We start from the raw sequence: 12,499 nt of genomic DNA, 5'->3' as shown, positions 1-12,499 counted from the left end.
GCTCCCTTTTAATGTGAGCACGACACAGCACTGCACCCCTTAAATTCTTAAGTAGAGCTGCTCAGTGCCTAATAGACCAAGACGAGCAGCTCTCAGTTGTGAATGTGTTCAGCTTTATGAATGTAAAGCAGGTGGTTGCCTCAGTTTCCTGAGCACATATTGAAGACACTCCGTTTCAAAATTACCTACACATCCGTTCAGACTCCTCATAAACTTCAAGCCCAAGAACGGTTTATAATAAATCCCCTAAGAGTTGTTGATGTAAATTCAGCTGCCAGCTTTGTTGCATAAGTTGGTAAACTTATATCTTTAACATCAAATAAACTGAAAAGTTTGTGCAATTGTTGTGGAATGGAGGTAAACTTGGTTAACTAAGCCATGTTTCTTTTAGAGGAACTTTATCGTTTGTCCATATATCTGATTTTACTGCTACACATTTACATCATGAGAAACTACTAATGGAGTCAAATGGAAGCCAAGATTAACATGTCTAAAACTTTGTTGGTTCCACATTATACAACTAGTATAAAATTATAAATGTTAAACAATAAGCTCTCTATGTAAATATTTTTGTTGCTGAATGTGAATGCAGGTTATACGGTTACCAGGTTACTGTGGTGCATGTGCTGTAAACGTGATCTCTTATTACCCATTTTAACCTGATTTCACCCAGTAAACTGGTTTCCTGCATGCAAGTCAACACACTGATTAACAGGCTATGTGATGCCATAGTGTAAGCATATGTTGTAATATTAAGCATCCATATCATGTCTGTGGAAGCACATAGGGATCAATACAAACTGCTTTCCAGGCAATGACAGCTAGGAACAACACATGAAGTGTCAGTCCAGGGTCTCATGATTTCATATACAGTATATATATATGCGAAAATAGATTAAAAGAGTAACAGTAACCAGCATATTCCATTTAGGCTTGTGTATGAACCAGGTTTTTGCAGTTTATTGTTGTGTAAATTTTGAAGAGCAAAGGGAAAACAAATATTATCAGCACTCAAACATGCTGTGCAGGCAGAGAGAGGTGCAGAAAAGCCACACGTTCATCATAGTCCTTAAGCTCATTAGGACAATTTTGACAATTTGTGGTATGAAACAGGGAGAGTGCACAGTGAATACATTTAAATACTTATCATAACATGGGAATAAATTTGGCCCTTTGATTTTTGCTATTGATCTAAAGTTGCTAGCACTATTGATAAGTGCGTAATAAGCTGTTGGCTGGATTGCAGCAACAGGCTAGCTTTATAAAACACTGACTGACTGAGTGATCAAGTCTCACCACCATTGGTCATCTGGCTAACTGTTGGTGTTTGCTCACTGGCTTTCACTCTTTGACGTGAGCTTTCTGTTAGGGGTGAATTTACGACCTGCGGTGCTGCCAACATACAGTAGACATTGTTGTGAGATTTAGAAAGAGACATTAAATAAACACCTAGCAACAAATGTTGCTACCTTTTGGACAAACCTGTGCATCTCTCTTTAGAAGTGCCCTTTCCTATTTTTCAGTCTGTGCAAATTTGCAAGTACAGTATTATGATGTCAGTTGTTTCAAGTTGTTTCTGTGTTTTTCAGATAAGTCGTAATGAGAAGCAGTGGAAGTCGTGGTTTGATAAGGAGGCCCCAGAGGAGGAGGTGGTGCCAAACTCCTATGATCAGACCCTCGACTGTTTCAGGCGCCTGCTCCTCATACGCTGCTGGTGTCCTGACAGGACCATCGCTCAGGTTAGAAAAGACACATCTGTATGTTTTCATTTTAGCCACAACACATTGGCTTCCGCTTTTATAGTGAACATTATAGGTCAAACAAATCAAATTCAGCAGAGTAACCTAATGAAACTTATTCCTAATTAATGGATAGGTTAGGGCTAGTTAAGAGATGCAGATTTACTTCAAAGTAAATTGTATTAATGAGACTGGGTCCAGAAAAGTCTAAAAAAATCTCCTAATCTACAGTAGCATCTCCCTTGGCTAAAGCTTTCCTTGAAGGGAAAAGTGGCACACACTGAGTAAAACAGCTTTCTCTCTCTGAAGCTTACTGAGCCTGAATTTCTACAAAGGCTAAAGGACATTCACTTCTTACTGATGGGGAGTTTTTTTGGTCCACTGCAGACAAGCCTGGAGTGGAATTTATTTTGTTGCCCTCACAAACAGCCCAGCAGTTGTCCTTGTCTGACCTCTCTAGTCTTCGCTATCAACTGAAAAGAAAAAGCCAGTGAGGGAGTGCTTTAAACTATTTAGTCAGTTCCTGGCCTCACAGAAAGTCATTTTATTCCAATATTTAGTTTTGAATTGACCTGCAAAGCTGAACAAATCTCTCCCTTGGTGTTTTTAATTTTGCATTAAGAAGCCATACCGTGCCTCTGATCTTTCCCTCTCTCCTGCAGGCCCGTAAATACATAATGGACGCCATGGGGGAGAAGTACACTGAAGGGGTGGTCCTTGACTTGGAGAAGATGTGGGAGGAATCAGACCCGCGGACGCCTCTCATCTGCTTCCTGTCAATGGGCTCAGATCCAACTGACTCCATCATTGCACTGGGGAAGAGGCTGAAGATTGAGACCCGATATGTCTCCATGGGACAAGGGCAAGAGGTCCACGCCCGCAAGCTTCTGCAGCAGACCATGGCTAATGTGAGTCATTGGTGTAAGGTTACTGCTATTTTGGCATCATTTTATGAAGCAGAAGAAAATGCTGTTTCATGCAAGTATAGTTGAACTAAACCACACAGTCTGTTTTCAAAATATCTGTGTTTAAGCTCTGATCCTTTACAGACATACCAACGTTTTTTCAGTTCATCATCACTTTTCAGTCCTTGATCAGGATGATGACAATTGTCAAATGTCCCCAGGGGGGCTGGGCCTTACTCCAAAACTGCCACCTGGGTTTGGACTTCATGGACGAGCTGATGGAAACGGTGACAGAGACAGACTTTGTACACGACAGTTTCCGCCTTTGGATAACCACAGAAGTCCACAGACAATTTCCCATCACCCTGCTGCAGATGTCAATCAAGTTCACCAACGAACCACCACAGGGCCTCAAGGCGGGGCTTAAAAGAACCTATGGAGGTAATAAAGCAGAATTCTCATTTTCCATTGATGACATGGTGCTAGGAGCAAAGACACATCTAGATCTGTCAATGTAATGTGCCAGATTTACTGTAATGAACTGGGATACAACAGCTGCTGTGTGATACCCAAGTGCTAAAAACCTGAAAATTCAAACAAGTTGAAAGTAGACCTTAAAGAGGAAAAAGAGAGGAATATTTAATAAGTATGAACCTCTGGCTGGCTGACATGAAAAATTGATGCGTATGGTTCCTGAAGGGCAAGTCGGAGTCTGGGTACACGCTTATCTTTAGCTCTTGAATCGTGGTTGTAATTAGAATTTGCATTTCTTCATCAGATTAGGAGAAATTACATTTGTTGTGGGTAGCCCATTCACATTTTCCCATATTCCCCTAAAACTGCAGCTCACTTGCCAAATTTTAAATGAGAGTGGGGCTGAACAACCTGGATTAAGGACAAACCAAACTGCTTGTTGGATTCTTATTGCAGACATTTTTCAGTAATTTAAGGTGCTGCAAATCCAATATTTGCTAGCTGTGTTGATTAAAATGGGAATTACACTTTCAGCTGGAGTTTTATCCTCCTCCAGAGTGTTATTCTCCTGAGCCTTGCTGGCAAGATTTCCCAACCTCATCAGCGTTCAGTATAGCCCTTTGAGATGTTACATGATAGATTTCCCAAAGGAGAACTGCCAACTTTCATTTTGCTTAGTTAGTTCTATAATATCCATTATGTACATTATACCTAGGGCCTCAAGAAAATGCTGCATTTTAAAATAAACCAATTTAATCAGATTCACTATATAATAATACAATAATTGAAAAGAATCATCAACCTAAAGCTCTTTTTTAATCTCCCATCTTTAAATGGGAATCTGCACAGCATCATTTCCTAATGTACTATGTGTGTACAGTCTGCAGCAGTTAAAGTAACAAACGTGTGGCTCTAAATGTTGACAGCTCTCAGAGCCACAGTGATTTTCTGTTCAGCTGACTCTTGGCCTGCTCATCAAGAGACTGTCCTTCATCTGTGAATCCCTCACCAGGTATAAACCAGGACCTGCTTGATGTCAGTAACATGGTGCAGTGGAAGCCCATGCTCTATGGAGTTGCATTTCTCCACAGCACGGTACAGGAGAGGAGAAAGTACGGCCCTCTGGGGTGGAACATCCCCTACGAGTTCAACCAGGCCGACTTCAATGCCACCGTGCAGTTTGTGCAGAACCACCTCGACGACATGGACATTAAAAAGGTCAATATGACACTTGTAACACACATTAACAGGCATCAACAAAGAGTTCTGAGTGCAGTGCAGTGCAATTTGTGTGGATAACAGTGGTTAACAGACAGGCAGTGATGACCTACATGTCACCATGTCACTAATGACAGTGTCATAAGAAATGGCAGTTTGTCAAGTGATTGTTGTACTCACACAAGTAGGCATTATGTATTTGACAACATTACAATGTGAACCTCTTATACAATTGTATTAGTTTCAAAAAACTGATAAAAAGAAACAAGGAAAAAGTTCCTTTGATTCTATTTCTTTTCTGAGATTTAACAATAGTCTCTGTCAAACTGTTTATGTCATCTGGTATGAAAAGAGTTCGTTTCACTGAACTTTCAAAAACATGTCCATCAGAAATAATAGCCATGAAAAAGATGAAATACCACAGTCCCTGTCTCCCTGTCCCTGGTATGTCCAATTTCCTCAGAGGTCATGTCTTGTTATGAATCCGAACAACTTGATCATCACAAACAGTATTTCTTCTCTCATCAGGGCGTATCATGGAACACGGTGCGGTACATGATCGGAGAGATTCAGTACGGTGGCCGTGTGACTGACGACTATGACAAGCGCCTCCTCAACACCTTTGCCAAGGTGTGGTTCAGTGAGGAAATGTTCGGAGCTGCCTTCAACTTTTACAAGGGCTACAGCATCCCGAAATGCTCCAGTGTCGACCAGTATCTGACATATATTCAGGTGGGTCCCTCTCTGGTGCACGGCGGTGAACAATGACATTTCCATTTGGCCTCTACAAATAACACAGCAGGTGAATTGTGGCACCTGCCTGTTGGCACATTCATACCCTGCTATTGTACATCGCTGTTAAAATGAAGTCCCTGTCATATGATGTTTGTTTCTATGCTGTCAGCTCAGCTCCTAGTGACATCACCAACACTGAGGAGAGCAACATGCAACAAGCAGCCGTTTAGGACACAACGCAAACATGCTCATTTTATTACAGATTATGAATGACTTGTTAGTGCGATTACCTGACACATGTGTGTGTGTATTTGTGTCTGTATGTGTGTGTGTGTGCGCTCTGTGTGTATTTCTGGGGCAGTTCCAGAGCTCGTTTCATTACAGCTGGTTTCATTATGATGGATGCTCAGGGCTGCCGGGCTCAGCAAGCTTATTCCTCCGCACTGCCTCTCAAATAGAGAATGACAAACACAGCTTTGGAGCACGCACACACGCACGCACACACACACACACACACACACACACACACACACACACACACACACACACACACACACACACACACACACACACACACACACACACAAACATACATACAACCAGATATAAACTCACACAGACAACACAATCACATTCACATGCACACAAAAAACAAACAGCCCTTCTCTCTCTTTCTGCCATAGACACAAATACACACATTTTCACAGTTTGTCTACACATAAACAAAAACAGAGCGCAGCGTGTCTGTTTGTGTGTGTGTCCGCATGTCCTTGCATTTCAATTAAATGCGGGCCGACAGGAGCAAAGCTGAAATTCCCTAAGAGGAAATAAATGACCACAGCGAGGAACAAAGGCAGCTCTGTCCAGCACCCACTGTGACACTCTCCTCATCACCTCCCATTTCTCTCAGTTTATTAGCCAGGCTCCTGATGTTTAACTCTATTTGAATGCAGTGCGGTTGAAGTTTGAAAGATAAAGTAGCTGATGATGACATAAATGACAATTTTCTGCTCAGGGTAAAGTCTGAGCTGAAAAAAAAGAAACAGGAGCAGAGGGAATCTGATAATAGGAGGAGAAATATATGGTGTGACCATATGAAGCTGAAACATAATTTGGTGCATGTGCTAATTTCCATTTCACACCATTCCTTGATGCATTCAGCTGGATTAGAGGTGTCTCTGCTTAAATGACTGATCATAATAAACCTTTGTGCAGCCGTTTCAGAGTGAGTTTGCTCTGAATGCTCCAATTCTGAGGGACCTCATTAGTTACAGCACAGTAACAGCTGGTCTGTCTTCCTGTCATCATCGAAAGACACGCACTGCTAGAAGACTTTGATCCAATTAAAGCAAGACAGTTTTCAACTGTGTGCTTTTCAGTGAGCTGGTGTTCGTAAGTCTCTTTTTTATCTTAATTAGAACAACTTCAGCCCCTGAATCTAATCCTTAAATCTGGGTTTAACTCTTTTTTTTTTTTAAATAGCATCACTTACAGTCATGTGACCCCTGTTAGTGTCAGCAGTCCGCTTTAAATAAACTACATTGGTGAGCCAGGTGAGATTTTTTACTCAGGGTTTTTTTTTCAGTTGATTTCTTTCACTGTTACTTTATCACAATATCAATGAAGGCAGGGATCTATAATCCTGTGGAACCAGATGGAAAATACTGTAGGTAGTGAGTAGTGCAGACTGCAGAGCTCTTGTCAGAGTGCACAGAATGAGATGGTGATCTCCTGTGCTCACCTGAGAAAAACACGCTATCAAGGGTTTATAAGAGAGAGAGATAGAGCCAAGGTCCACTGCTCTCAGTAACTTTGTACATTCAGGTCTGCAGAGTCTCTACGCTGGTAAGAATTCACAGCACACATCTCTCTGTAAAGCTCTGCTGAGGATCGGTGTGTTTGTCTTAATACATGCTCGTCGTAAACATCACACACAGCGACCCAGCAGCAGAACCTTTGGCTCGGTCACAGGCTCATTGAACACAGTTGGCTGTGTTTATGGATGCAAAGCCAGGGAGTGATCTGGGTTAGATAGGAGAGATGGCATGGATCTCCCACGTTTTCTATCCTTTTGCAAAGCTCTTCACTGGAGGGTGAAAAGAAGCAGCTGGTGACGCCGTGTGTATCAGAGGAGACACTTGGCTGTTACACTTCCCCCAGGCCAACAGTGGGTTGAGCAGTGACAAAACCTGCAGTGCAGGGAAATGGGTACTTGAAACTGGAGGGAAAAAAAAGACACATAAAAACATATTCCACATTGTTGGAGAATTTCTCCAATGAGCTTTGCCAGCCTGTTCCTGCCAGCTCCGATCGAGGTGATATGCTGCTCAACAGGGGCACGAGGGCTCTCTCACCATATTTGTTGTGAGAGCAGAGAGTATATATCTGAGCTACCTCTGTCTAAAAATATTTCTTCACAAAAGCTCTGCTCTCTGAACACCGGTAACTGTTGATACTCTTTCACAGGGTCTGCCAGCCTACGACACTCCAGAGGTATTTGGGCTCCACCCAAACGCAGACATAACCTACCAGAGTAAACTGGCTAAAGACGTACTGGACACCATCCTCAGCATCCAGCCAAAAGACAGCTCATCAGGCAGAGGGGAGACCAGAGAGGCTGTGGTGTCCAGGCTGGCTGATGACATGCTGGAGAAACTACCTCCTGACTATGTACCTTTTGAAGTAAGCGTGCGTGTGTGTGTGTGTGTGTGTGTATGTGTGTGTGTGTGTGTGTGTGTGTGCGCGCACACTGTGAACTGCCTGAGGCGAGTGAAGCAACGTGTGCACTGTGCAGTCAGTGTTTCTCTCCTCACCACGTGTACAAGGCAAAGCGGCTGGTGTGGTGTGGCACAGCCAGAAAGGTGGCATGTGTGTGTGTGAGACAGTGACAGACAGAGAGCAAAGACGACTGGAGGTAGACGGGGTGTGAATGCAGCTGAATCAGGGCGACTTTTATTCTGGGGTTTTGTCACTTTAGAGAAAGTGTGGGGAATGTGACTCTCCTGAGTCGAGGTGCAAAGTTCGTCAAGTAAAAATCTGTCACTGCAAAACACACTCTAACACTTTCAGCTCCATCTGCTTGTTTCTTTGAAAACAGTTAAAAAGTCGCACTGTAACTGACACGGACTTGACCCCACCCCAAAAGGTGCAAAAGATGTTCAAAAGATGACAATAGTTTAGGTGGCCAACTAAATGAGGAGGAATACAGCAGGGTTTATAGATAAAACTGTGTTTGGATTTTGTTTTTCCAGAGAAAGCACCATGAATTCAGTCCATGTCTCCGCTGTTCTTTATAAATGGTCGTAACTATAGAAACCTCACATCATGTGCTCAGTGTGCACCTGAAACACGCTGCCAGTTTGAGTTAATTATCCAGATAAGAAAAGGAAAAGCTCACACTACACCTTCTGTGGTGCCAAATGAACCAAACGTTGGACAGCTGAACTTGTCCGTCAACTTGTCTCTCAGTCACGTTCTCATGGACACAATAAGACAAATCTGACACCAACCTTCAAAAGACTCAATAGATGAACTGATGAGATTTTGGTGGTCAAGGTCACAAAGGATTTTAGCCATTACTCAATACTTTACACCGCAATTATGACATTTAACACAAATGGTTGATATTTCATATGACTGGGGATAAACAGGGATATAAACTGAAGCTAAAAGAGACGAACACGAGCGAGGTAGAAATTCTAGTTATATAGAAACAGGTAAAGTGAACTGTGACCCAGGAACTTATCTATGTGTAGATATATACAGTCGCCCATCAGTACATCTGTGTACCATGCAGGTCACTGCACTCCATATATGTGAGGAGATGAAAGGAAACGAATGTCATGAATATATAATAGTTACAATATTAATAAATCACCTCATCTTATAAAACCAGGTGAGAGAGCGTCTCCAGAAGATGGGACCCTTCCAGCCCATGAACATCTTCCTGCGTCAAGAGATCGATCGTATGCAGAGGGTCATAGTTCTGGTGCGAAACACCCTGACGGACCTGAAGCTGGCCATCGACGGGACCATCATCATGAGCGAGAACCTGCGGGATGCCCTCGACTGCATGTATGACGCACGCATTCCTGCACGCTGGAAGAAGGTTGGTGGAGGAGAACAAAGGAATATAAAATTACAAACGGGACTCTCTGGTGGCTGTAGACTTCCCAGTGAAACAGCTGAAACTCCGTCCATTCATTTGCTAATGCAGTCATCATCTAACTCCACTGAAAGCCATTACTGGCCATTGCTTTTAGTACAGAATGCTAACAAGCCCATTTCAAAGCCTTGGGGCACAAATGATTATCTCAAAGATCCTTTTATGTCCGTACAGTCATCATTTCTCTGATGTTATTTATTGTCCTGAAGGCCGATCTGTTGCTTCTGACAACATCAGATATGTCACACTGGCTAAAACACTGATCACCATCATCAGTCAGAGTCTAATTTGTTGTTCAGCCCACACTGATGCTCTGTACCTTTTTTATATTTATGCACTACATTTAAAAAAAAATGTACTCACTGTGCACAAATCCATTTCAGTGATGAATGAAAATGACTTGGAAACAAACTTATCTGAAGACATGGCTGGAATATTGAGAGAGGGAGTGCAACAGAGAACAACAAAGTATGATTCGGCACGGCTGCGCCTGTATCTTCATATCTGAGACACTCTGTCAGCATTGAAGCCGCGCTCTCACAAACATTACATCATTAGAATAATTTAGACTTGAATGGTTTCCTGGCTCAGATACAGACACTTTCTATTTGCAGTGCTATCTGCTGTGGCCCATTTGCCTGCTCTCTCTTGTGTTCTTCTGTTGTAGTCTAATCTTTTTGTATTCGACTGCGCCCGATTGTGCCTTTTCTCTCCTGCCACATGGTGATTCACAATGGCTTTCTTTTTTTTTTTCCTTTTTTTTTCTTCCATGTCTCCCGGTTGTCTTCTCCTCTGATGCACCTGGATGACAGTTTTCAGCGTTTCATCATAATGTTTTGTCAGTGTTGTTGTTCTGTCTTTGTTTTCCAGGCGTCGTGGGCCTCCAGCACCCTGGGGTTCTGGTTCACCGAGTTGCTTGAGCGGAACCGGCAGTTCCAGGCGTGGATCTTTGAAGGACGGCCCAACTGCTTCTGGATGACAGGCTTCTTCAACCCGCAGGGCTTCTTGACAGCCATGAGACAGGTATACACGGCATCAGGCTACCTACGTACGCGGCCACCGCCAGAGAGGAGGCCAGATGGCACGCAGAGGGAGAGGCAGGCACATGGCCACATTCATACATGCAAGCAAGCAAGCAAGCACGCAGTCACATACATGCACACAAACGCATAGACACACAGTGCATTGAAGCCTCCTTGGTCTGAATCTTAAAATATGCCCCTGTGGTAGGGCTCATTATTCAGTGTTATAAATACCCAGAAACAAATCTACATGTATATTGAGCATTAAAAATCAAATGAAAAAGGAAGGGTGATAATTTGCATTCTACAAGTGCTCTGAAGTTAACAAGTCAAATTTATACTGTGCAGTTTTTCTTCATTTTTTTTAACCTCACTGTCTTGCATCCTGCAGGAATATTAAGGTGAGCCCAGGATTTTGCCTCTTTTAAAATAAATTGTGCTTTTAATAGAGTAGTAATGTTCATTTTCTAACATACATTACTGCCTACACCAGGACAAATATTTCCTTTTTTCTCCTGTTACTCCTTTTGATGGTTAGCCAAATATCCCCAAAACCTTCAGCCGTGATGATCGTGGCCACAGGACATGGACTTCTCTGTTTATCTGGATTCGGGGGGCTGATACAGATTTCACTGTCCAGTAACCATGAAAATGAAGTGAAATAGGGACCTGTGGGCTGAAGTATATTTTCAGCCCAAACAAATCAATTTAGTTTACAATTTATGTCGTGGTAGGAAATAGAAAACTGCTTAGCATCGCTGTCAGGTCCGTGCAGCTGACTGCCCTCCAGTTTTTTTATTTATTCCACTTTGGGGAAAAATCCCAGAGACAGAGAAAATATAGTGGATGCAGATGTCTGTGTTTTACTGAGCGGTGGGTTCAGGAGTAGGACTCCTGTGTTAATAAATAAATCAGGCGTATCTGCTCAGCAAACTTGTGTACCAGCTTCACAGCAGAGACATTGCAGCTTTTCTTGCTCCAGTGGCATCACACTGTGTCTGCAGGGCGCTCCGACTGTGTGTGTGACAGGGTGAAAATCCTGGTTTGAACCGCCGTGTGTCTGTCCAGTTGGTCCCAGTGTGGTTTCTGTGTGTCCTCTCTCCTCTTTCACAGGGAGGCTAAGATGACTGAGGGGAGACACTACTCACATTTAATTCATTTACTGTGCACTCTCCTCCTGCTCCCTGCTCCTTTTCAGTCATATTGGATTTATTTTCTTTCTGCTGGTCCTGAATCACACAAATAACAACACTAGAGATGGACTCCACTTCTTCGACCGATTGTGTTTTTATATTGGCCCTCTATTACAATCCTGTTATCAGAATTGATTTTTTATGGGGAAACAATTGCCAAATGTCACTTCTGCCTTTCGGAGGTTCTGCCGTCGCACTGCACATGTCACTGCTTTAATTTGCGAATTGGTTCCTGCGCTCGTAGGAGATCACTCGGGCCAACAAGGGCTGGGCCCTGGACCGTATGGTGCTGTGCAACGAGGTGACCAAGTGGATGAAGGACGACGTCACCCAACCCCCCACAGAGGGAGTGTACGTCTACGGCCTGTACCTGGAGGGAGGTGGATGGGACCGCCGCAACTGCAAACTGATCGACTCCAAACCAAAAGTGCTTTTTGAGATGATGCCTGTGATTAGGATGTTTGCTGAGAATAACGGTGAGACATTAGATAAGAGGGAAGCTTCCTTATATTTATATTTTCATTTACAGATTTAGGTCAAAAGCGGATTTTTAAGACTAATCCGACAATCATACTTAAAACTCTTATCATGTCTTTCTGAAGACCGCCAATCTTTCTCGTCTCTGTCAGTCTCTTATACGTTTGCATCCCACACAGTCACTCAGAATGGATGGATGTAACATTTAAATGTCACGCAGACTAAGTGCTATTTATTTTGTCTGGGAAAAGATAACCAGCAGCATGTGGCCCAGCGTTTGTCCTGGATAAGACCAGACTATATTCAGTCAGGCAGCAGAGAGACGGGCCCCCGTGGACACCTGCGAGCAAGGCTAGCTGGGAAATGAATTAATGATACACATAATGTGGTTTACACCGTGTCCCCTCCCAGCTTTTCTCACAAGCAGGCCGCCTGCTGGGCTCTCTGTGTGTGTGTGTCTCAGTGCTAACTGCAAAGGAGTGTGGTGGAGTGGAGGATGTTTCTATAGACAAGTGGTTGCAAGAGCATCTATTGTGGTATGAGAGAGGGTCTTGAAAACCCTTTACTTAAT

The 12,499-nt window shown here is 43.1% G+C and overlaps 1 protein-coding gene across 2 annotated transcripts in view; it reads left to right on the top strand.

The window, feature by feature from the left end:
- dnah5 (dynein, axonemal, heavy chain 5) overlaps positions 1–12,499 on the top strand; it is a gene marked incomplete at both ends in the record, with an annotated part of 88,889 nt that overhangs the window by 75,631 nt on the left and 759 nt on the right. For both annotated transcript variants that reach the window (XM_083989569.1, XM_083989568.1), the window contains 9 exons: positions 1,590–1,739; positions 2,402–2,647; positions 2,866–3,085; positions 4,131–4,336; positions 4,865–5,068; positions 7,538–7,753; positions 8,967–9,179; positions 10,107–10,259; positions 11,696–11,927. In XM_083989569.1, the coding sequence (XP_083845695.1) occupies positions 1,590–1,739; positions 2,402–2,647; positions 2,866–3,085; positions 4,131–4,336; positions 4,865–5,068; positions 7,538–7,753; positions 8,967–9,179; positions 10,107–10,259; positions 11,696–11,927 (1,840 nt within the window). The remainder of the gene's footprint in view (positions 1–1,589; positions 1,740–2,401; positions 2,648–2,865; positions 3,086–4,130; positions 4,337–4,864; positions 5,069–7,537; positions 7,754–8,966; positions 9,180–10,106; positions 10,260–11,695; positions 11,928–12,499) is intronic.

Source organism: Trachurus trachurus (assembly GCF_905171665.1).
Source record: "Trachurus trachurus genome assembly, chromosome: 16".
Lineage (NCBI taxonomy): Eukaryota > Metazoa > Chordata > Actinopteri > Carangiformes > Carangidae > Trachurus > Trachurus trachurus.
Note: the sequence above shows the minus strand (reverse complement) of the source record. Positions and strands in the feature narration are given on the sequence as shown.